General features: G+C 51.2%; 2 protein-coding genes across 5 annotated transcripts; one reads left to right on the forward strand and one right to left on the reverse strand.

The window, feature by feature from the left end:
- Nucleotides 1–994: 994 nt before the first annotated feature.
- LOC130598473 (glucagon receptor-like) lies at nucleotides 995–5,816 on the forward strand. 2 transcript variants are annotated; one of them, XM_057407928.1, is made up of 13 exons: nucleotides 995–1,224; nucleotides 1,414–1,510; nucleotides 1,836–1,943; nucleotides 2,544–2,665; nucleotides 2,738–2,844; nucleotides 2,937–3,093; nucleotides 3,291–3,450; nucleotides 3,640–3,700; nucleotides 3,873–3,942; nucleotides 4,346–4,434; nucleotides 4,629–4,767; nucleotides 5,038–5,079; nucleotides 5,210–5,816. In XM_057407928.1, exons 1-13 carry the CDS (start codon nucleotides 1,147–1,149, stop codon nucleotides 5,279–5,281), a joined length of 1,302 nt encoding a protein of 433 aa, XP_057263911.1. In that variant the 5' UTR covers nucleotides 995–1,146; the 3' UTR covers nucleotides 5,282–5,816. The 2 variants fall into 2 exon arrangements, with proteins under 2 accessions (XP_057263911.1, XP_057263910.1); XM_057407927.1 differs by having other exon boundaries at nucleotides 1,074–1,224; nucleotides 2,544–2,844.
- Nucleotides 5,817–7,853: 2,037 nt separating this feature from the next.
- Nucleotides 7,854–21,823, reverse strand: ANKS3 (ankyrin repeat and sterile alpha motif domain containing 3). 3 transcript variants are annotated; one of them, XM_057407925.1, is made up of 17 exons: nucleotides 21,767–21,823; nucleotides 21,442–21,617; nucleotides 20,916–21,114; nucleotides 20,575–20,696; nucleotides 19,790–19,871; nucleotides 19,025–19,160; nucleotides 18,562–18,720; nucleotides 17,342–17,467; nucleotides 15,775–15,890; nucleotides 14,723–14,890; nucleotides 14,093–14,217; nucleotides 13,695–13,836; nucleotides 12,712–12,884; nucleotides 11,450–11,553; nucleotides 10,514–10,597; nucleotides 9,916–10,010; nucleotides 7,854–9,680 (listed from the first exon to the last, which is right to left on the reverse strand). In XM_057407925.1, the coding sequence occupies exons 2-16, from the start codon at nucleotides 21,609–21,611 to the stop codon at nucleotides 9,928–9,930; spliced, it is 1,989 nt and encodes a 662-aa protein (XP_057263908.1). In that variant the 5' UTR covers nucleotides 21,612–21,617; nucleotides 21,767–21,823; the 3' UTR covers nucleotides 7,854–9,680; nucleotides 9,916–9,927. The 3 variants fall into 3 exon arrangements, 2 of the variants coding, with proteins under 2 accessions (XP_057263908.1, XP_057263909.1); XR_008972022.1 differs by lacking the exons at nucleotides 7,854–9,680; nucleotides 9,916–10,010; nucleotides 10,514–10,597 and adding an exon at nucleotides 11,645–11,800; XM_057407926.1 differs by lacking the exons at nucleotides 20,916–21,114; nucleotides 21,442–21,617; nucleotides 21,767–21,823 and having other exon boundaries at nucleotides 20,534–20,641.
- Nucleotides 21,824–23,666: the final 1,843 nt, after the last annotated feature.

Raw genomic sequence — 23,666 nt, forward strand, 5'->3', positions numbered from 1 at the left:
AGGCAGAGAAGCAGAGGGTCTGGACCCACGTTCCCATCCCCGTGACTCACAGTCTGAGGGCTGCAACACATCCCTGTCCCCGTGTGATGTAACCCTGGGCAGGGCTGGACGCCCATCCCCGAGCGTCCCTGGCTGGACCTGGACCCTCATCCCCGTCCCCGGGCGTTGCACCGGGGGCTCTGCGGGGCTGTGCCGGAGCTCCGCGGGACGGGAGACCGCGACCCCCGGCGCCCGTCGGGGCGGCCCGAGCCCCGGGAGGCGGCACCGCCCCCTCCCGCCCCCCCCCGTCGGAGCTCGGCGCTGGCGGGAGGCGGCCGCGGTGCAGAAGCATCTCGCTTGCCGCCGCGCTGAGGTAGCGGAGCCAGGGCTGCCGGTAACACCAGGATTACCGGTAACACGCACCGGGGCTGCCAGTGACACCGGGGCTACCGGTAACACCGGGGCTGCGGAGCCGCCGCCGCGCAGGGTAAGAGCAGCCCGGGAGGAGGGGGAGCCCCGCGGGCACTTAGCGGGACCGGGGAGCATCCGCTCTAGGCGGAGCACGGGTGGGCACAGCCCGTGGGGGTCAGTGCTGGCCGGGGAGCCGCGGGGCTACCTGGGCTGCTTCTCCCCCCGGAGCGCCGGCTAGGGCTGCGGGGTGTTCTGTGAGAGCAGCAGTGGGGCCGAAGGGTGATTTGGAGGGTCCCATCCTGGCGGGCAGGCAGCGGGGCGCGGGAAGCGCGGAGAGGTCTCCTTGCCTTCCCCTGGGCTTGGTGGCAACAGGGCACCCGTGGGTGCCGGGGTGAGCAGCGGTGGCACAGGGGCTGTCACATCGCTCGCCGGGGTGGCTTCTGCTTCCCTAGCCCCTCGCTGGCCCAGGGCTGGAAGCGGTGCTGTGGAAGCTCGGCCAAGAGGTGGGACCCCGTTGTGCCCCAGCTCCTCTGCCTCGTGCTTCCCGAGGTTTTGGCTCCGGCGGGGAAGTGACCGGGGCTGTGGCAGCCCAGGACGTGCCTGCAGCTGGCACTCGCAGCCCGGTACTCTGCTGCCTCAGGGAGCACATCTCCTCCTCTGCACACCCTCAGTCCGCCCCCTCTTACCCAGGATCCAGGTTCCCAGCTCAGCCCAAGACGTGCCCCAGCACTGGGAGCACCTGCCAGTGGGGCAGCCATGGGGGATGTCCTCAGGCCTGGGTACCGGCAGAACCTCTTCCATCTTGCCTGGATGTGCCTGCTCTCCTCCATGCCGGTAAGGGGCAAGCTGGGACTGGCCCATGGGGCAGCAGGGTTGGCACTGCTGGACTTTGACCTATTGTGAACGGGTTCGGTCCTGGCTTGGCTGTGTGTGCCTGCCCATGTCGAGGCAGGAGTCACTGAGAGGATACCTGCAGCCTCCTCGGGAGCCACCAGAGGCTCTGACCCAGCTTTGGGCTTGCAGCAAGGTGGGGCCAAGGTGCTGGAGAAGACGTTCGAGGAGTGGATGCGGTACCGTGATGAGTGCTTGAGAAGGATGGCAAGCGAGCCCTACCCGGCAGGTACCCGCTGTGCAGCAGCTCAGGTCACATGTGGGGGCACGTGGAGCTGGGTGGTAGTGAGGCTGGGGCCAGGTTTTATCCTTCCTCCAGCATCCCCTATGCTGGTCACCAATGGAGGAATGAGCTGGGGGAGTGACCGCATCTCAGATGGGCTGCCCAGGACTGGGACGTCCCAAGGGGTCTGAGGCTGGTGTGGGGCACCAGGGACCTATTCAGGGTGATGCCCTCTCAGAGGTGCTGGCAGTGGGCTGGGGTGTCAGGGCTGGATGTGGCTGTACCACCACTATTTGACCATTGCCTTTTCCTCCCTTGCTGCTGTTGGAAGGGCTCTTCTGCAACCGGACGTTCGACATGTATGCCTGCTGGCCTGACGGGAGCCCTGGCATCACCGTCAACATCTCCTGCCCCTTTTACCTGCCCTGGTTTGAGAAAGGTGATGATGACTCTACAATTACCTGAAGGGAGGTTTTAGTGAGGTGGCAGTCAGTCTCTTCTTCCAAGAAACAAGGGGTAGGACAAGAGGAAATGGCCTCAAGCTGTGCCAGGGGAGGTTTAGACTGGATATTAGGAGCAATTGCTTCCCCAAAGGGTGGTCAGGCATTGGAACAGGCTGCCCAGGGCAGTGGTGGAGTTGCCATCCCTGGAAGTGTTCACAAACCATGTAGACAAGGCCCTCAGTGGCATGGTTTAGTGATGGCCTTGATAGTGCTGGGGAACATTTGGACTTGATGACCTTAAAGGTCTTTTCCAACCTAATTATTGCTATGCTTCTATGACCCCCTGCTGGCCTGGAGCTGGAAGCCAGGGCTGCGCATGCTGGGAGGTGGGAAGATGCTCCTGGGGTTTTCCCTCTTGTCCACTGCTTGGGGAAGAGGGACACACAGCAGAGCTGGGTGTGAGGGCATGCATGGGGCATGGAACAGAGCCACATCTGGCCTGGCAGAGGGTCTTTGGGGCTGAGTAGAACCTGACCTACCATACCAGGAGCGGGGTTTGGGGGAACGCGAGGGGAATGCGGTGTTGGTGTCCGCAGTGAAGCACGGCCTGGTGAGCCGCAGGTGTGGCACCGACGGGCAGTGGGTGACAGTGAACGGCAGCCAGCCGTGGCGCGATTACTCACAGTGTGAGGAGGAGACAGCGGCCGCCGTGGAGGAGGTGGGTGCCCTGGCCCAGGCACGCAGCGCGGTGCTGCTGGCCCCAGCTCATCAGTGTGGTGCTGGCCTGCAGGAGGGCGCCCGCCGGCTGATGGTGAGCTTCAAGGTGCTCTACACCGTGGGGTACTCGCTGTCACTCCTCACCCTCGTCTCTGCCCTGCTCGTCCTCACTGTCTTCAGGTAGGAGACCCAGGGCACATGGTCCTGCCCCTTGTCCTCCCCACCAGTGGTGGCCGAGCTAAGGGGTACTCCCCACACTCTCACTGCCGCAGGAAGCTCCACTGCACCAGAAACTACATCCACGCCAACCTCTTCGCCTCCTTCGGGCTGCGGGCCACCTCGGTGATGGTGAAGGATGCACTCCTGGAGAGGCGCTGGGGCATGGAACTGGTGCAGGTGGCTGACTGGGAGGCTCTGCTGAGCCACGAGGTGAGTGCTGCCCCATGGGGTCCCTGCGTGGTGCTGGGCTGGGATCACCCCAGGGAGAGGTGTGCAGCGGGTGCTGGTGCTCAAGCAGCCGCAGGAATCTGCTGAGTGAGCTCAGGGGGTGCCCATGCGGAGCTCTTGGGGTGCTTGTGCCCGTGGATGAGCCCGTGGGATGCCCCATGGTGGGTATCCCCTCACAGGCGGCGCTGGGCTGCCGGGCTGCGCAGGTGCTGATGCAGTATTGCATCCTGGCCAACCACTACTGGTTCCTGGTGGAAGCTGTCTACCTCTACAAGCTGCTCATCGGGGCCGTCTTCTCCGAGAAGAATTACTACAGGCTCTACCTCTACCTGGGCTGGGGTAGGGGCCACCCGGGCATGCAGTGGGGCTGGCGGCAGGATCTGGGGTCGGTGTGGGTTGTGGCCCTGGGAGGGTGCAGGGAGGGGGCTCTGCTGACCCTGGATGTCCCCACGGTGCTCCCTGCCCCGGGACTGGTCTCTGAGCTCAGGCGGGTGCTTGGTTTTACAGGGTTTGCTGTGTGACTTGCAGGGACCCCCGTGGTGTTCGTGGTGCCCTGGGTAGCCGCCAAGTACCTAAAGGAGAACGCAGAGTGAGTGGCAAGGAATGGGGGGGGTCCTGTTGGGATGCTCAGCCCAGGATGGGCACTGGGATAGAGATTGCTGTGGGTCCCTGACCCACTGAGCTGGGGCTGGCATGCTCTTGGCTTCATCCTGCCCTCACGCATGGTGTGATGGTGCTGCTCTCCCTGTATCCCTGCACAGGTGCTGGGCACTGAATGAAAATATGGCTTACTGGTGGATCATCCGCATCCCCATCCTGCTCGCCTCCCTGGTACGGGCACCATGGCCCCATGGCTTTCCCAAGAGCAGCAGTTCTCCAAGGCATCGTGCTAAACACACGGGTTGTTTTGTGCACCAGCTTGCTAATGCACGAGTTCCGAGAGTCCATGGAGGGGTGGTTGTGCTGAGCCCCACAGAATGGGGCTGGGTGTGGCCCCTGATGCTTCCCAGTCAGGATTTTGGGATGGTGGGAGGGGAGGAAGCTCTGAGGACCCAGTGCTGCTGGGCTGCAGCAGCCTTAGCAGTATGGGAGAGTGTCATCTCCCACAGCACCCAAGGGTGCGTATCGTTGTCAGGGTGGGCTGTGCCCCGCTATGCAGGATGCTGGGTGTGCAGAGTGCCCAGGTGTGCAGGGTGCTGGGCTGTGTGGGCCCCTGCACTGTCTCCTCCTGCAGATCAACCTGCTGATCTTCATGCGGATCCTCAAGGTGATCCTGGCCAAGCTCCGGGCCAACCAGAAGGGCTACGCAGACTACAAGCTGCGGTGAGCTGGGAGGGCCATGGGTCCTCCTGCCACCTCCTACACCACCTCCACCTCCCCATCCACCCCTACCCTGCACCACCGTCCTGCACACCATGAAACAGCCACCCTGAGATCACCAAAGAGCTTGTCCCTGACCGTATTAGTGCCCCAGCACTTCAGTACTCTCTGCTAGAGGAGTCCCCTTATTCTTTCAGGCTGGCCAAAGCCACGCTCACCCTCATCCCCCTCTTTGGGATCCACGAGGTTGTCTTCATCTTCGCCACTGATGAGCAAACCACAGGCATCCTGCGCTACATCAAGGTGTTCTTCACCCTCTTCCTCAACTCCTTCCAGGTGAGGTGGGAGCCTTTCCTCTGCCATGCACCATGCAGCAAGAGCTGGGGGGGTCCCTCTTCCAGCACGTTATTCCCACCCCATGGTGCTCCAACCTCAGGGATGGGGACCTCGAGCCATGTCATTGAGTGCATGATGGTGCCTCCCATGCTCTCTGGGGCTGTGGTGGCAGGGAGACCTTGCTCCCAGAAGTGCCCACAAGTGGCCTAGGGAAACTAGACCTATCTTAGCCCCAGTGAGGCTCACTCCCCTCCCCTGCTCACCCTCCAGGGCTTCCTCGTGGCTGTGCTCTACTGCTTTGCCAACAAGGAGGTACGTACCTGCTGCAGCTCCTGCTCAGAGCACGGCTCAACCCTGCCTTGGCCAGAGGCTTTGCCTTGCTGCTCATGCTGCAGGAGGGCGCAGCCAGGGCAAAGCCCCTGCTCACTCCTGTCTGTGACAGGTGAAGTCAGAGATGAAGAAGAAGTGGCAGCTCTGGAAACTCGACCACCCGGCGCTCTGCTGTGCCCAGTGATGTGGCACCCGGCCCTGCAGAGCCAGGGAGAGGGATGTGGTGGGTGCAGGGACCCGGCGGGAGGGCAGCACTCCTGGATGGCTATGCTGGGACCAGTATCTCTGCTGTGCCCCACCTGAGAGCACTGGAGCTGCTGGGGGGATGTTCCCCTTCTGTGGTCCAAAGTGAGGCAGGTGCCTTTGGCTGCTCCCTCAGAAGAGCCTCACCTCACTTGGTGAGCTGCATGGGGAATGCTGCTCCTTCCTACCATCAGCTAGCTCTACTGGCACCCACCAGATGTGTTCATGAAGCCCCTTTCCCATCTGCACCAACTTGGGCACCTCTAGAAGGGGATTGTGGCTGCTAGAGAGGAGCCTGTCCATCAGCAGAGAACAAGCAGCAGGGAATGGGAGATGCTGCTCAGCCAGGCACTGCTGACAAAGATCCACACCCCTTGCCTGGTGAACCAGCACCTCCTGCTGCACTCGGGGCTGTGCCAGCACTGTTCCCATCCAGGACACCACCTTCCTGCTCTCCTTGCCCTAAAGACCATTTCTTCAGCACACCAAGAGCTCCCAGACATCCATCCCAGAGCTATCCTGCACAGTTCCCTGTAGAGAGATGCTTCTGCTGCACCTTCTCACGCTGCTCACACCCGGTACAGATCATGGCATCAGCTCTCCAGCAGCACAGATCTGCACCTCGAGGGTCCTTCCTCTGAGCTCCTCCTGCAGCAGATTCCCCAAGACTCCTTGCAGCAAACAGAGCCACAGCAGCTGCACTCCTGTAGCTTCCTGCAGTGCTTGAGCACTTGGAATGCATTCACTCTGCACATGAAGGGCAGTGCTGCTGCTCCCTCAGTAACAGGAACATCACACGGGAGTGTGATGGACCCAGCACCAAGTTCAGCACCAACTCTGCAGCAGGGAGAGCCAAGAAGCCCGGGTAGGAGCCACGCTTGGCTCAGGGACAGTTTTGCTGGCAAAAGAGTGGTGTCCCCAAGTACAGATGTGCAACAGCTGGCATTTGGGATGTTTGCTTCCTAGTAGGGTGCCAAAGCCACAACTGCTGCCTCTTGCTGAGTGACCCCAGGGCACCAAGGAGCACCTACACCTCTGCCTTTGCAAGTGAAACATCGAGGCTGTGTTGTTTGAATAGTGCTGCATGCACCTGGCTTACAGCTCCTTTCCTGGCACTGGCACTTTGCTCCCATGGGAGCAGAGCAGCTCAGATGCTATCCCCCGACCCTCTTGCTCTTGCCCCTTCAGCAGCAGCACAGACATGCTGCTGAGTCTGTTGTTGTATCGCACGATGCTTTACCTTGGGAAAAGTCTGCTCTGGGAGGGAGGAAGCAGCTCTTGCTCTTCAATACATGGATACAGGGGGCTCGACATCTCCAGCCGCCTCTGCTCTCAGCCTGGGACAGAGCCTTCTGCAGATGCAGCATCTCAAGGAAGGTGGCCTTGAACCCAGGAAGGAAAGAGTCTGTGCCCAGCTCATCTGGGCCTGAGGCATGCACGGGTGTTCCTGGCTCCTTGTAACCCCTCTGAGCCAATTTTACACATTAACTCTTTTCAGATGTAAATAAATGTTTATTTTTCAGCAAGCAGAGCATGTTGCTTCTGTCAGCTCTGAGGGAGGGGAACACAGACGCAAATGCAGCCATATATCTGAGGGCACAGATTTGTGCTTCGGCACACACCCTCTCAGGGAGAGGGCATTAAAAAGGTCCCCAGAGAGGCTGGCTCAACCCAATCAGCCTCCCCCACTGCCCTGTGCTTGCAGGTGCTTGCTGAAATGCTGTGCAAGATAGCTGAGAAGAAACAGGTAACAGCCCTCAACACTGAGGACTTTGAATCTTGGCACAAGAGGGAAAGCTCCGGTGGCACACCAGCCCATGTGGGGGCTGGCTGTAGGACACAACACTGCTAAGAAACCCAATTTATGTTGAAATACATCAAGAGCTTTAGTTTTGACCAGAAAGAGATGTTAATGTTGCCCTAGTCAAAGCTCTCTGTGACAGCTGCTGAATGGTGTCCTCCTCAGTATGTGGTTCTAGTGAGCAAGAAGTTGGGGGAACAGTCACACCAACAGCTCACAAGTCTCAAAGCAGAGCTGGGCCTAAGGTGAGAGGAAAACACTAGCACACCACTCAACAAAGCTTAAACTTACTTCTGAGTTAGTGCAGAGAAACAAACTTTCGTCATGCAACTGGGACCGCAGCAGGGCATAAGCAGTGATCCCAGCCAGGAAGAGAAGAGCCCTCAGGGGAGCATCCACTGTATCACTCAGCCATGTTCTTCCTCTACAGCCCTGGCGCTGCCTGACCACATAAATTCCTATATCACATCCAGCAGGAGCCAGGCAGGGCTGGGAAGCCTTGGATAAGACAGCCCCTACAGCCCTCAGCACATGACCACATGGGAAAGGAAGCTGGAAAGCACAGTATGCATTCCCAATTGTCCTGAAAGAAATGAGGGAGGCTATTCATGAATTATACAACCTCACACATCAGAAACAGGTTTCCATATTTTATTATTTCATCCAGGTCAGCAAACAGGATTTCACTCGGACAGCACCGGACCCCCACAGCCCTCACTTCAGCTCTGCATGCTGTGTGAAGTGCCCCAGTGAAGGGACTCCCTCTCCTCAAGGAGCCACTGTTCTATAAAATCCCCTTAGGCTATTCTAACACCCCTTTAAGCCTTTACAGCTGAGCTCCTGCAGCACCTTTTTGTAGGGCTCTCCTTTTCCTTCACACATACACAGCTGCATCTCACCCACCCTTTTTCCCAGGCCCCCAAACATTACTATCTATTGGATGTATTCCCTTAACCCTCCCAAACCCCTTTTCTTCCACCCTATGACCAAGCAAAGCCAGCCCAAAGAGATGTTTATGTTGCCCTTTTCAAAGCCAAGTCTGTGCAGTTTCTCCTTCCAGCCACCCTCTTTTCCAATCAGCTCTGAATGCATTGCTGAGCCAGGGCTTCCCCTACTCTCCAGATGCTCCCAGACCTATCCACTTGGATTTGTGGGGTTTGGGTTGAAATTTCTTTTGCTTCCATGAAAACTTTTCCACTTTCCACATAGACATCTTGCCTTAAATTCAAATCTGGGCTTCTAAGGGACACAGCACTGACAACCATGTGCTAGTGCAGCCAGACAGAGCACCAAGATTCAGGGAGAGGGCAGTAAGTGCCTTGGCACTCTCCACCATTCCTCCAGCAAGGGGGAACAGAGGATAAAGCCCAAGATACCTTTCCCAGTACAGCCTCAATGCTCTGAGCAGCCTTCAAAGATGCTGCCTTAGCAGAACTGGCTCTACCTCACCAAAACTAGCTCTTCAGGGTGAAGTTTTCCTGTCCTGAGATCACCCACAGCAGTACAAGAATGCCTTGGCAGAGCTATTTCCAAAAACTAAAGCCTGGAAACCAAACACAGGCAGTGGTTGGGGAACAAAGCTTTGCACCACCACTGCACCTGGGATGATTTCTTTTGCTCATCTCCCATGTGGGATATATCTATCCCTTAGTTCCCATCCTGCCTGCTCTGGCACTCTGCTGCTTGCCAGAGGAGCAGGAGACTGAGCAGTCTCAAACTCTGTTCTCTCTCATGTACTTTCAGGGGAACATCTGCCTTGAAACCACTGTCAGTGTTGGGATCTTGGCACTGACAAACCAGACAGGCAGAATCTCTGCCATAAAGCACTTACCACAAAAATGAGTTCCTTGGGACTGAATAACATGATCACAAACAACCCAAGGAGGGCCAGAATCTGAACCGAACCAGGGTGAGCTGGTTGGATAGAGAGGTTTTGAAGTACGCAGCTGGGATGGCAGTGGAACAGATATTCCAGCTACAGCCTGCTGCTTGAGGTTTGCAGACTGCTCACTTCACCCACCTCCAACAAACCTGCCTTCCTTATTGCCTTAAATACACTTTCTGGGCCTGTGCCATGATGCATTATCTGTGCCAATCCACATGGCATAAAAGGAGGCACAGCAAGTGTCAGAGGCCCTGGGGAGCATGGGATGCAGAAAAGGATAGTTAATTAGATTGCTGTGGGTAACTCTCAGCTTTCTGCCACTACACAGTCCTGAATGATAAGGACTGCAGGAAGCTTAAGGCAGATAAAACTTCTGGACTCAGTGCTTCTCCTCATAACTTAACCTTTTGGTATGAGCAACCATGATCCTGGGAATGCAGACAACAGTCAGGTCCAAAGAGCTGCTGGGTTGTTGTCTCCTGCTGACGCTCCTCCTCCCAGGCATGTTCTCTTGCAGCTGCGACCTTCTTCCACGCATCCACCAGCTGCTTTGGCCCTCCCAGGAGAGCTGCAGTGCTGCCAGCACGGTCCTTGCGCTCACTCTCCCAGGCACACTCAGCTTCCGGGTGGAACAGTCACCCGACGTCAGTATTCCTACAGCCACAAAGAGGACAGACACATTTTCAGTGGGACAGAGACAAGGGGGGGTAAAGGCTTTTCCAAAGGGAAAACCAATCAGAGAGCACATAAGGGTCAGTTAAAGCGCAGCCTCAATGTGCAGGCTTTGAGTGAGCACTGGGCACACTCAGCAGATGGCTGTTACTCGCTGCAAGGAATGATGTCTCCCCTCAATGCCACAGCCCTCTGGCTGTCCTTAGCTCCCACTCACCCTCCTGCTTTATTACGGATTGAGCCAGCTTTGCCCACTCTGCTCTGGGGGTTGGAGCCTTTGGAGGTTTTCAGTCACAGTCTGCAGAGCTTTTCCTGAGGACCAAACAAAAGGAAAATAAAAATAAAAATCAGTGTTAGCAGTGGGCCAGCAAGCAGCAAAGGGCAGGTTGCAGTTTGCATTCAGCCACTGTTATTCTGCCTCCAGGCTCCCTTTTCCCTTGCAGCTTCCAGTGTTTCAAAACCAGGAGCGTCTTTACTCTATGACTGCCTGTTGCTAGGACAAGTTCCCGTCAGAGAACATGGCACAGGCTTTGGGAAACACTTCACAAGCAGCTCTGACCACAGAGCAGGAGAGATGCAGGGGCCACGTATACCTTCCTTCTCAGTAGAGGATGAGGCAGAGCCCAAGATCTGCAGTGAGATCAAGTGCAGGGAAATGCCAGCACCAACTTTAGAACCTGGAGACTTCCCTCAGTGAGAGGGGACTGTTAGGTCCCCCCAAACTACCACTGTCAAAGCATGAAAAACCTGTCCAGCCATGCCCCCCTTTCAGCACAACAGTCACTTCTTGTGCCTGTATTCCTCCCTGACCTTACCCATTTCTCCCACACACTCCTCTAGGACAGCTGACAGCTCAGGCAAGCTCAGAGACTTCAGGGAAGGTGGCCATCCTTCCAGCACTGCAAGAAAGAGGAACCACACATTTAATCAACCTGCATGCTGTGACAAGAGCAGAGACAAGGGTTTGGTGTGGATGCTGCAAAACACCCACACCCAAAGTGGTTCCAGTCAGGGGTTCTGAGTCAGTCATAGGGGAGGAGAGCTAGAACTGCCTGTAACAAACTGAGGGGGGTTCCTAACAATTCTACCACTTAACTTTTTTATACTGTCTGGATCATATATTACCAGACTCTCAAAGAGATTAATCGTGGTGGACAGAAATCAAGAGAATCTCTACTTGACTCACTTTTAAAAACACACACAGCCAGGAGCACATCTCTAGAAGCATGTAATGGGCAGCAGGATTATTTGCTAACCCCTCATGATGAGCAGCTGGTGGGCCCAACCACATGCAGCAGTTTCTCCACAAACCCCAGATCAGGTCAGGGAACCAGCCATGGCTCCAGATTCAGACCTTGCTCTAGTCCATAGCGCAGCAACGCACCGAAGGTGCCCACACACTGCCACGCAGGAAGGGGAAGCCAGAGGCCCCTGGAGCAGGGCTGCCACTGGGTGCCCGTGCTACAGCTTTGCACTTTTAGCCACAAACACCTGCCAGAGCTCCAGACTTCCTACTTGCTAAGAATCAAAAGCTGCTGAGAAACTCTGCTGCAGTTAAAATCCAAATGCCCCAAGCGCTTTAAATCCTTTCCCGAAGCAAGAATTTTTACATTCAATTTAAAGGTTTGGCTGTTCATCTGTTTCCAAAATCACTTCTAACTTCATCTTTCTAGCACATGGCTTGCTCTGGGGTCTCCTCCTGCCCACCCGCCCTCTGCACCCAGTGCTGTAGTTGATAAGGTCTTCCTCACCAGGCTGCCTGCTTTCACCAGTTCCCAGCTGCACCTCTGTGTCCAGCACTCTGCCCACTGCCTGCTCCTGGGTTAGCCGGGAGGACAGCTCTGCTTGACAGCATCTGCCAAACAAGACAAAAGCCCATCACAAGTGCACAAGGACACTTCCTGGAACAACATGCCAGTCTGTGCACTCCTACATCCTGCAAGTACCTGCTTGGGGTGCCGAGAGACCACATCTAACGCCCTGGGTTACAAACTGCTCCTTGTTCCTTCCCAGGAAGAGGAAGACGTGCCCCAGACAAAGCTCAGGGCGCTCTCCACTGTGCCCCATCTCCACAGCAATCTCTGCCCCTGTCCACAGAGGAGCTGCGGGGGGAGAAGAGAAGGAAGGGGCGGGATGAGCAGGAGAAAGCCCAAGCCAGGGGCTGCACCTGATTTATATGAGAATCAAGCCTGATCCAAGTTTTCTAATGGGCAAATGAAGCTACCTCAGGACAGGCATCAGGTTAAAGCAAGAGAAGCATACAAATTTCTCTGGCTATCATCAGCATGCCACTAATTCAAACAGTGTATCCCCAGAGCATGGCAAGGCCCTTCTACCAGGCAGCCTCAGCTCCTCAATTGGGGGGAAAAGTCAAGTGCTCTGCCCCTTACAGCCTGGGATATTGTGCTGCTGTCCTGGAAGCCAATCCCAGTTCACCTTGGTTTGGTAGTGAGCAACCCTGTTGGGCTAAGGTCTACAAGCTGTAGGATTACTGCTGCCTTCAAGGACATCTCTGTTCTACCAATGGACAAGCAGGACCATGGCACGGGTCCAAGTGGGACAGGGAGGAAAGCACCACATAGGCAACAAAAGGTATATTAGGAGGTGGGGGAAGACAGAACTTAAACGCAGTGGTGTGACTGAGCAGGACAGGCTCTTCTGTTAGCTGTCGGAGTTTTAAGAAAAGTGTTCCTCGCTAGCCAGGGTAAGGCATTGCAAATCTTCTCATGTAAGCACAAACAAAACACTTGGGCTTTTGGTTTTAGTTGAAACAAGAGCACACACCATCCCTGGAAAGTTGGGCCATTTATAGCTCATGCACCTGATTAAGGCTTCGCATCTGCTCATGTGCCTGGGGTTTCCCACTAGAGTAAGTCAGGCAGGATACAAAATGGGTTCAGACACCTGGTGAGCATTTCTGCCTTACCCTGAGCATCACCTGCAAGACTGCCACCATGATTGCTTAAATCCCATTTCCCAGTAGCCTCAGCGCCACTTCCTGGGAATAACTTACTTGATTTGATTCAGCAGAACTCCAGCATCCTTGGTGATGGCCTGAGCCTCTCTGAGCTGGCACTGGATGGCATTCCAGGTCTCATCCCGCTCCATCAAACAGCTCTCAGCCACTGCACGCAGCTTCTGTTCCTGGCACACCTGGCCCTTCATCACCTCCACCTCTTCACACCTCTGCAGCAGAGCAGAGCAGGGTTAGGCTGGGACCTTGAAAGCTTATCTAGTCCACCCACCCTGTAATGAGCAGGGACATCAACTAGATCACCTTGCCCAGAACCACATCCAGCCTGGCCTTGAATGTCTCCAGGGATGGGGCATCCACCACTTCTCTGGGCAACTTGTGCCAGGGTTTTACCACCCTCATTGTAAAAAACTTATTTCTCACATCCAGCCTGAACCTCCCTCTTTTAGTTTAAAGCCTTCACCCCTCATCCTGTCGCAACAGAGCCTGCTAAAAAGTCTCTCCCCGTCTTTCTTATAAGCCCATTTTAAGTACTGAAGGGCCACAGTATGATCCCCCCAGAGTCTTCTCCATGCTGAACCACTCAAACGCTCTCAGCCTTTTAAACACAGTTTCCCACACACACCAAGACCAGCCTCACAGTTATAATTCCCCCCTTCCTCTCCATTAGCAAAGATACTCAGTAGGCCCAATTTCCCCTAATCAACAGAAGTCTGTTTACTAATAGCTGCACAAATTCACCATAAAAATGACACTACAGAAGAAGAGTAGGTATTCAATTCCTCCCACTTGCCTTTTTAGTTCTCAGGTGGATGGGAAATGGAGACATAAAGGCTTCACAAGCATACAATCCAGAGGATGAGGAGTGGATAAGCACTTACGGTGTTACCTGACTTAACACTGTGTCCACCAAAAGCTATGCCTTTTCCTTTCCCCTGAGCCATTCAAGGCACGAGAAGAAAGATAGGCTCCCAATCACTGCAGTGTGTTAATCATTGAGCAGCTCATGGCAGACTTCTTACCTTGTGCAGCTGAATGGCCAGTTCCTGCATCTCTGCCTCCAGCCGGTCCGCGTAGGCCAGCTCCAGGGCATCACTGGGCGGCCGAGCATTGCTGTGCCACCGCGCAATGGCAGAAGTCATCTTCCTTTTTGGGCCAAACAGACTGCGGGCAGAATGGCAAACTGTCAGGGACCAAACACTGAGCCAGCAGTTCCCAGGCCCATGGATGCCATGAAGACCTCTGCAGTCTCCTGGCTCCTCCAAAACCAGGAGCCTGTTACAGCCAAGAGCTAGGGGATTTACAAAATTGCATGGGAGACAGCCAGAACAGAAAAATCACTCACTAGCTAAACCTTCCTGACCAGGTTGTGTGCAGGGTTTGTAAGGTGAAAGATGAGAACTACATTACAGGCACTCACGTGATGCCTATTTCTTTGAGGTCACTCTCTGTGAGTGTCAGGAAGATCCGAAGGTCAACATCTTGCTCCTCAAACACTTGCAGATACTTCAGGCACCCGATCTGTTCAAGGAACGTTGCCAGGTCCTGCAGCACATCCAAACAAACTTAGTTATACCCTCACCAACAAACACCTAACCATTCCTCTTAATCACAAAGATCTGCTTCCTCATGTCGTTGCTATGCTTTTCTAGCAGCAACCATGATTTCCCCTGGTTAACTGCCCTTCTCCACAGTCACATAACACAAAAGGACCGACCTGCTTGCTGCGGCCATTGCCTCTTGTAACAAATGCAGAGAAGACAGCAACATCTACCTTAGCCCACATGCCAGCTATGTTTGGTAGCACACCCACAAGCATGAACGTTCTGAAATACCTCACTAAGCAACAGCAACACCTAAGCAAATAGTTCTTGCACAAGAAATTGCTATTTAACAAGCATTTAAGTTTGGGCAGAGGTTTGGAGTCAAAGGTGTTTTGGTGACAACCTCCCTTTTATCCAAGAAAGTGGCTTAGGCAACCGTGGCAAAACTTCCTGTGCTTGATACACTAACACTGCATCACTGCAGATGGCTCTCTGTGTGCAGTTACCTGGGGCCCTGTGTAGGAAGGGGGCTCAGGAAGGAGTAGGTGCTGACTAGAGCTCCCAGCTTTCCCTGGGCAGTGGGTCCACTGGCTATCACTGTTGCTGTAGCGGTTCTTGATCTTAAAGCTCTTGGCTTGTTTCCGACTAGGGGGACTGTTTGCATGGTCAGAGTCCTGCAAGAAAGAAAAAACCCACAAACTGTAAGGGTCGAGGATGATCATCCAAAGATGTCAGGATCACTACAGTTAACAAATGCAGACTCCTCCAGGTCCCAGCCTCTAAACCCAGACAGCCATCCACAAACACAAGCAAAGACTAGCAAAGCCCTCATTAGGAAGGGCTGAGTCAAGTCACTCCCAAGAGGCAGCTTGGCACCATGGAATGCTATCAGGCTCTTGCAATCCCACCTTAGGAAGCAACATGCCAGAGAAAGCCAAAACAGAGAGCAACACTGAGTCCTCCCTGAATTAATACAATGCACTAAGATTCTACCTGTGAGAAGCTCCTCAAGATACAGGAGACTTCTGCTGATGCTCAGCTAACACCCTTTTGTACATTAGCATCAGAGCTATTGTCTTGAACCATGTGAGCTGCGACAAGAACCACAGAGTAATCTCCAACTTCTTTCCTTTTCTTCTGTACTTCAGAAATTCCAACACTGCTGCACTTCCCTAAATCTTACTATACTACCTACTGTCTCACCAAGCTCAAGGACTGCCCTAGCTGTATAGTCACTTCCTTTCTTGACCACCATCTAGCCAGACATCTGCAAAGAGGTAAGTTCTCTTTAGAAGCTGGAGAGGACTTAATTACTGTCTAGCCATCAACAGCCTACTCTAGAATGAATGTACTCCAAGAGTTGACTACTAGCTGGAGATCAAACAAGGCAAGCCATAATCTTCCAATATAGAAGCTGGTTCTCTTACCCCTGTAATACCACCCTTCCTCACCCAGCCTGGTACTGAAGCCTCCTGTAGAGACAGAATCATAGCAGGCTGTGGAAGGGTGACAGCACTGGCCAGGCTGAAGGCAGAAACAGGAAAACTGAAAATCCCACCTCATTGCTTTCCAATGAGCCTTCACTGCTGACTCCCAGGGCTTTGGTCAGGCATTCACTGCTGCTGCTGCTGCTCCTGATGGCTGCTAAGTTGTTGACAAGGAAAACATTATCCTCTGGAAAGGAATGGGAAAAAAAAAAAAAAAAAAAAATCAGGTTCAACTCCCTTATGCTCAGTGCTGGTTTTGCTACACAATTACCAGCAAAACCTGGTGGAGGTGTAAAGGAAGAAGCCCCTGAACAAGGCTTTATATCCAATACTCATGACACAAGACAATTTTGAGACAGAAATATCTCATGTCTGATCCCAGACATTAATCTTTCTCCAAGTCTGTTTACTACCACAGAGAACAGGAAGGCTGAGTGTGCGTCTCTGTGAGGCTCTTGGCTATGAGGTGGTATCCTGATTTCAACTGGGACAGACTTATTTTTCTTTCTAGTAGCTGGTACAGTCCTGTGTTTTGGATTTAGGATGAGAATGTTGATAACACACTGATGGTTTAACTGCTGCTGAGCAGGGCTTACACTAAATCAAGGACTTTCCAGCTTCTCATGCTGCCCCACCAGTGAGGAGGCTGGGGGAGCAGGAGGAGCTGGGATGGAACACAGCCAGGACGGCTGACCCCAACTGCCCAAGGGACATCCCATGCCTATGGTGTTGTGCTGAACACTAAAACTGGGGGAAGTTGGCTAGTGGGAGGCAGCCTGCTGGACATCCACCAGCAGGTGGTGAATAACTGCACTGTGCACCACTTATTTTGTATATTCTTTTACCATTATTACCTTTTTTACTTGTTTTCCATCCTCCTAAACTGTCTTTATCTTAACCCACAGGTTTTACCTTTTTCCCCCAATTCTCTCCCCCATCCCACCAGGGGAAAGTGAGTGAAAAGCTGTGTGGGGTTTAGCTGCCTAATGGGTTAAACCACAACAGAGGGAAAAGTGATTTATTACTACCCAGCCTATGTTCCCATTAGTAAAGCTCAGGAAAGGCCTTTCCTTGAGCCTAGATCCACTACAAAGCCACATTTATCCTCTATTAATTCAGGAACTGTCTAGATCCTTCCTTTGTGCTGCTTCAGAGAATGATGAGGTTGGAAGGCACCTCTGGAGATCATTTTCTTCAAACCCCTGCTCAAGCAGGACCACCTACAGCAGGCTGCCCAGTACCATGTCAGGAGCATCTGCAAAGATGGAGACTCCACCACCTCTCTGACACCCTGATTCAGCGTGCAGTAACCCTCACAGTAAAAACAAACATTTCCTTATGTTCAGAGGGAGACTCCTGTCTTTTGGTTTGTGCCTGTTCCCTCTTGTCCTGCCAGTGGACATCACTGAAAACAACTTTGCTCCATCTCCTTTACACCCTGTCTTCAGATTATTTGTACAAATTGATGAGATCCCCACTGAGCTCTCTCTTCTGTAGGCTAACTCAACACAGCTGTCTCAACCTTTCCTCAGGAAAGATACTCCAACCCTCAATATCTTATTGGGAAAGGAACATGCAAACCAAGGGCTTGGTCTTACATCTATCTGCAAGCCAAACTATTTCCAGGAAGTGACTTACCCCTGCTGCTGCTGCTCTCCACATCCTGCTCATTAATTGGAGAGGTAACATCCCTGTTCCGGATATTCTCTGCTTCACAGCTGCCATCATCATTGAAGGTGACATAGCCCTGAGGAGGGACCTGCTCTGTGTGCAAGAGGAAAGAACAACAAAGATTAGGATGCAAGTTATCAGGGATGCTCCTGCAGGAAAAACAACCACTCAGGGATTTTAAATTAATCAAAAGAAGATACTGTCTTCTCAGCTGGCAGTTTTCATTCTAAAAAGCAGAGTCCACCAGCCTCCTTCCCACAGACACACATCTGCTGTACCAGATTTGGATGGCTGCATTGAACATAAGTCAAGAGGAAACAGCCTCATAGCAGAGATGCACCTAAAGCAGCAGCTTTCAGCATTTCCTCTCCTCTTCATACCAAATTGTCAAAGGGAAAAACATCTGCTTAAAAAAGCAAGCTGCCAGATACATCACATCCCCAGCCAAGCACACCCTGTGAAACCAGCCCCTAGCATCCCACTTATTTAAGAGGCTGACAGTATCATTTCAATACAGCCACTTCCCACAGGATAATATTTATCTGTTTTAGCAGAATGAACTGAATTTTTAACACACTTTTAAGTCCACATTCTTAAGTTATTCTAGACAACTAGGTAATCAGCCTGAGAAATACCTACTGCTATGACACATGCACAAGAAAACTCATACCACTCTATCCAGGGACTGCTGTCTGAATTGGGATCATATTTCTCTTGGCCTATTGCAAAGGGTTTGTAATCTCATTTTTAGCAGCACTTCATGCATCAGGGAAGACAAAACCGACAGATCGAGGAGCTGTGAGTTCACTTTCATCATCTATGATTTCTTGGCCTGTGTGACCACTTCCTCTGTCATCAGTTTCAGAAGGGTTCTCAAACTTCCAATCCTACCTCAGAAAGGGAAGCTGAACTGCTCTCAAGAGTCAGGGGAACAGTAATTGAGGTAAGAGCAGTGTTTGTTCCATATAAGTGTTCCACCCATCAATAATCAGCCCCAACATAAAAGAGTTCAAGAGGTTTTCTTTTGAAAACACAGATTGGATAGCCTTTAAGATGGTGTTTGCTATCTTTGTTCCTGTATAAGCCACACATGAATCCCAAATAAAGAGAAAATTGCTGGCACAGAAGTAGCTGCAAAGCATTTGAGACCTCAAAGGACTTTCACTTCAGCTTCTAACTATCCTTACCATAGTGAGACTGCTTCTTTCCCCCAATTCCTACTGCTGTTATCTTAGCCAAAGCCTGGGGCCCATCATGGATGCTGGGACCCTTGGTCCGACGAACAGGTCTCTGTCTCTGGGGAGCAGAGCACGATTCATCTGAGGAACTCAGCTCTTCATATTTTCCTATAGTTCAAACACAAATTGTTAGCAATACAGTTATAACTTACCCAGTTTATTTCTACTGGTCCTATAAATGCAGTGGAAATAAAAGAAACTTTGAAGAGGAAGGGTTAAACAGTTTATCTAGGTCAGAAAAGGGCTAGCAGACAAAAAAATTGTTGGATCCATGCCTCTTCCATCCCCAGAAATGCTGGAATTTCCAGGATAGATCACCTATTACTACATACAGCATCATGCTTTCAAAACATCAAACACCTCTTTTCAGGGCCTATCTTACAATGGGCAAGCTAAAGCACATCTCTCTTACCTGGACCCCTACAGAAGACCTTGGGCACTGGGGCTGCGTGCAAATCTATCAACCCCACAATCTTTGTATGTCCATACTTCATGGCCAGTGTTCGTGCTGTGGCTCCAGTGTTATCTCTTACATCTGTCTTCACTCCCTGTACAAAAAAAAAAAAAAATACATGTTTAAAACACAGACAGCACTACATACAAAAGAAGCAAGAAGCTAAAGGATTGTCTTAGCTCTTCCATCAGAAACAGGCTCATTTTTGACAGGCAGTTCATGCTTCACTAATACCTTGCTGCCTTTGCAGATACCAGTATTGCTGTATACACCCAGCATTGCTGCAGGGAGCTAGCTTGTTTTATCTGAAAAATGTTTTGCCTTGCTGCCTCCTTCTGGAAGTAAGCTGGATCACATCAAAGAACATCAAAACCAAGTTGTTTAACAATGAGACACACATGCTCATAAGCTTTTGGAGGCAGCAGATTCCCACTAGCCTGAGCATGCAAGCCTACAAAGACCATAAGGAGAATACTACTTCAGCTGTTTTCCAAATCAGTCATTATTCAGTTGAATCTGGATCACTTCTTTTCACACAAGGCAAGCGTAAGATCAGAGTACTAGTCTTCAGAAAGCAAATACTTTGAGAACAGTTCAGTAAGCCTGGGACTTGAGAGGTGACTGTCATCAAGGATCAAACATAACACTAAGAAGTCTGGTGTCTTCCTCTGAGGGCTGGAACCACAGACTTTCAGCTTTCCAGAGGACAGCCTGGAGACTTACATGATTGAGAAGGTACTGAACAATTATCTCATGGCCAGAAGCAGCTGCTTCCATCAGAGGTGTATATCCATACACTGGCTCCCTAGAGAAACACCAAACATGAACACATGAACTACAACAATCAAAGCTGAAATATGTTGCAGCCTTTGCCATATCCTAATAGCATGTCTCCAGCCTCTACCCTCAGCTGATCACAAATGCTACCTTGTATTGACTGCTCATCTGCACACTGGTCTACCTTAGCAAAACTCCCAGGGGAGATTCACTAAGTGTTACTCTTTTGGCAGCACAGCAATAGATTACTGTTCCAGTTGCAGATCTGCCTTTCAGTAGTGAAATCAGTTTTGCAAGAGCTAACAAAGCAAGAGCCTCCTGCTGACCTCAGGCAATCCAATACACATTAATGTAAGGCAGCTCCCATGGCATGGAAATGGACTGCACACTTCAGAAAAACAAACTGAGCTCCAAGTACACAGAAAACTCAGTAGAAAGACTTGTAAAGTGCACTTGAATTCAGAAGGCACTGCACCTGCTTGCTTTCAGTTTAGCCCATAATTAAACAAGCAGTAAATTTAATTTCTCTTTATCTTAGGTAAATAAACAGTAACGACGACTTCACTGCTTGTTTGCAGGTCACCTCTCCTTGTATGCCATGCTTCCTGAGGTATAGGAGGAAAGACAAAAATAAGTGTCTTCTCTGCCCATGTCCACGTGTGTTCCATAGGCCAACTGCTGCTGTCATACCTGACATCTGTTGAGAAATTACATGACAGATTCCTCCTTACTTGCAGTTGGCATTTGCCCCATTGTCCAGTAAGAACTTGACCATCTGCTGATGTCCAGCGCTGGTACAGTGAAATAAAGCAGTCCAGCCATGTATATCCTTCATCTCCAGCTCTGCACCTTGCTTCAAGAAAACAGAGAATGTTCTTTACTGCACCACTCTGCTAGGTCTTTTAGACACTGTCCCTCTGTGCTGGGACAACAAGAGAGTTTAAACCTTGTCAGGAAGCTGAACTTGCAAAAGAACACAAATTGCACATTTTGGTTGCAACTGGTGGAGAATCCTACCCTGTGCATTTAAACTGTTTACTGTGGCCTTAGCTATTTAATATGGCATACACACCTGTAGAAGAAAGTAAGCAACACTTTCATTTCCACAGCTGGAGGCAAGCATAAGCGGTGTCTGCCCTTCTGGTGTTGGGATGTTCACATTCACTCCTGCTTCCAGCAGCAGGTGCACAATGTTGTCATGGCCAATATAGGAGGCATACATCAGTGGAGTCCAACCACCACAATTCCTTTTATTCAGATCCAGATCTCCACTAAATAACAGAAAAAAATCAGGTGAATGACTGTCCTAGAGCTGTAAATCACAGTAGGCTTCTGGGGTCTCTTGCTACCATCATTGTATTGAAAGAAGGCTGGAAAAAATATTAGCCCTCTCAGCTGTAGCACAACTCCCAACAAATCACTAAAGAGATAATTTTTATCAGCAGATTTGCCCCTTGAAATTTTGTGCCTAAGAACCCTTTGGGAGCTCCAGTGATATGCCCCTGTTGCAATATTAGACCAACCTGCATGCAGCCAGTGAAAAACCATAACTGGCAGCAAGTAACCACAGACCTGTGCCCCCCCCAGCCCCTCCTTACCGCTGAATACACTCCTGCACCACTTCACACTGGCCGACAGAGGATGCTGTGTGCAAGTCCAGGGGGACATCCAGTTCTTCCCAACAGATCATTTGGCCAACCCCATGCCACATGGAAAGACTGCGGCTCAGCAGCTCCGACTCACTAGCTTCATCACTCAGCTCTGACATCCTGCCCTGAGTAACCAAAGCAAAGCAGAACTTTGAGCTGCTGATCTCCATTTTCTACAGAACATGGCACTGCCCCTTAGCACTGCAGCTCCAAAGCGCCATGGCCTTGGAAGCTGAGGTCATCTCAGAGGTAGGGCACTGCTCCAAACTCCTACCTCTACTTTGATCACCTCCGTAACGTGAAGCTACAAGACTTGCTGAGGAGTTTTTGCAGCAGACTCTGGGATTTGAATACCCTGGAAAAATAAAAGCCAATAATGGTAAAAAAAACATCTTTTAAATCTCTTTTTAAGCCTTCAGAAGCACTGTCTTTATTTCTTCCCTTTCTAATCAAAACGTGCCTAAGGCAGCTTTGGATACCCTTAAAAAAAAAGTCAAGAGAAGACTGACTATGTACCTATTTAAGTGCTGATGGCATGCTCACTGTTACACAAAAGGATGGAATTCTTGGTTTAATAACAGAGAGAGCATTAATTCATGTGTCAGACATATCTGGTCTTTTTCCATATGTCTTATATTACAGGATGGCCCTGCTTAAATTAAGACATGGTCATTAATAATGACAACTGTCCACTGCTCTCAGAAGTAGTTAATATCACTTGAATAGGAGCACACTTCATGATGTCCTCAGGTCCTAAGTAGATTGTTGCTATCAGTTCTTGTTTCAGCACTTCAGAAGCAGCCCAGTCCCATCTCTGGATCTTGGCAATTGCTGGAACACTCTGAGCAGCAGTGACCTGCACATTCATTACCTGATCATGTCCACCACCCCTCAGGCAGTAACCTAATTACAAAGCTAGTGGAGTTGCATGACTGTCTGAAAGGTTTATTTCCCATCCCCAGCCTGAGGGACCAATTGCATATTAATCATTTTAACCACTCACAGGAACGTTCTTGTTTGGCACTTCATAAAGTGCTGCTGGACAGAGCTGCATCTGTCATGTGAGGTCTTCAACCACAGCTTCAGACCACATCCAAGTCAACTCAATGGGAAGCATTTTCCACATTTCCTGTGGTCTTATCACCCACCACACAGCACTTCTGGTGTTTGCTTGGTCCCATACCATTATGCTGGGTAGCTAAGCCAACAGAAAGTATTCTTTTTCTTGATGAATTTCTTGCCAATTTAATTCCTGTTTCATTCTGGGGTCATGCAAATGCCAAATTTGGCATTGGTGAAGAATAAAAGAGAGCAGGAACACTTTTCAGCAGCAGTTGCTCTTTAGACTGCCCCAGCTGTAACATTTTGAAACAGTACTTACATTTTCCAAGCACTTGGGAGTCCCTCTTGCAAGCACCAGCCTCTTTTCTCGCAAGATAAGAAAAGTGCCTTTAATTCTTACCTCTTCACTCCCCACCTGGATCTGTCTCCCACACCTTACTTTCCCCCCCCCACTCCTTCAGTTTGTCAAGACTACAAAAGCATTACCCATTCTATCTAATCAGCATGCGCTGGTAACGATTCCTTTAACATATCTGCAAATGCACTTATTTTTACCTAACAGCAGCAATTTGTATAACACTGGCAATCCAGAGCCTCAGGCAAGAATATGCAGGGCAGAAAACAAATGAAAGACAAGAACACCCTGCAACCAAAATACAGATGTATTTAAGTGGATCATAAGGGGGGGAGTAGGAGTGTTTCTCATTACAACAGATTAAAGCTGCTCCGGGTAGGCAAAAAGGCATGTTGACAGTTAAAGGAAGTTAAATCCAGAACAGTTTGTAGAAGTGTAGATGAAAGTGAAGCTCACTCTTCGCTCTGCAGGTCTCCTGTTAATCAGATATATGAAGCCCACAGGTGTTTGGCCTTTGTCCGAATCAGCCCCACCGCAGGTACTAGTTACCAACACAACTTTGGCAAGTTGATCCACAGTCAAGAGAGCAACATTGACACATGGAAAGTTATGCTTAACTCCAGAATATCCAGACTGTCAGCCTCATCCCTATCCCCTCCACTGTGCTCTAACTGCTGATGTCTTTGCCTTTCTCTTCACTCTGGATTTCACCCCAGCCTGATCTGGAGCATGATGTCAGCTGTGTAAGCACCTGAGA

Source organism: Pezoporus wallicus, unplaced genomic scaffold, assembly GCF_028554395.1.
Source record: "Pezoporus wallicus isolate ANWC-B61680 ecotype Strahan unplaced genomic scaffold, APGP_CSIRO_Pwel_v1 contig_4012, whole genome shotgun sequence".
In the NCBI taxonomy this organism is placed as follows: domain Eukaryota; kingdom Metazoa; phylum Chordata; class Aves; order Psittaciformes; family Psittacidae; genus Pezoporus; species Pezoporus wallicus.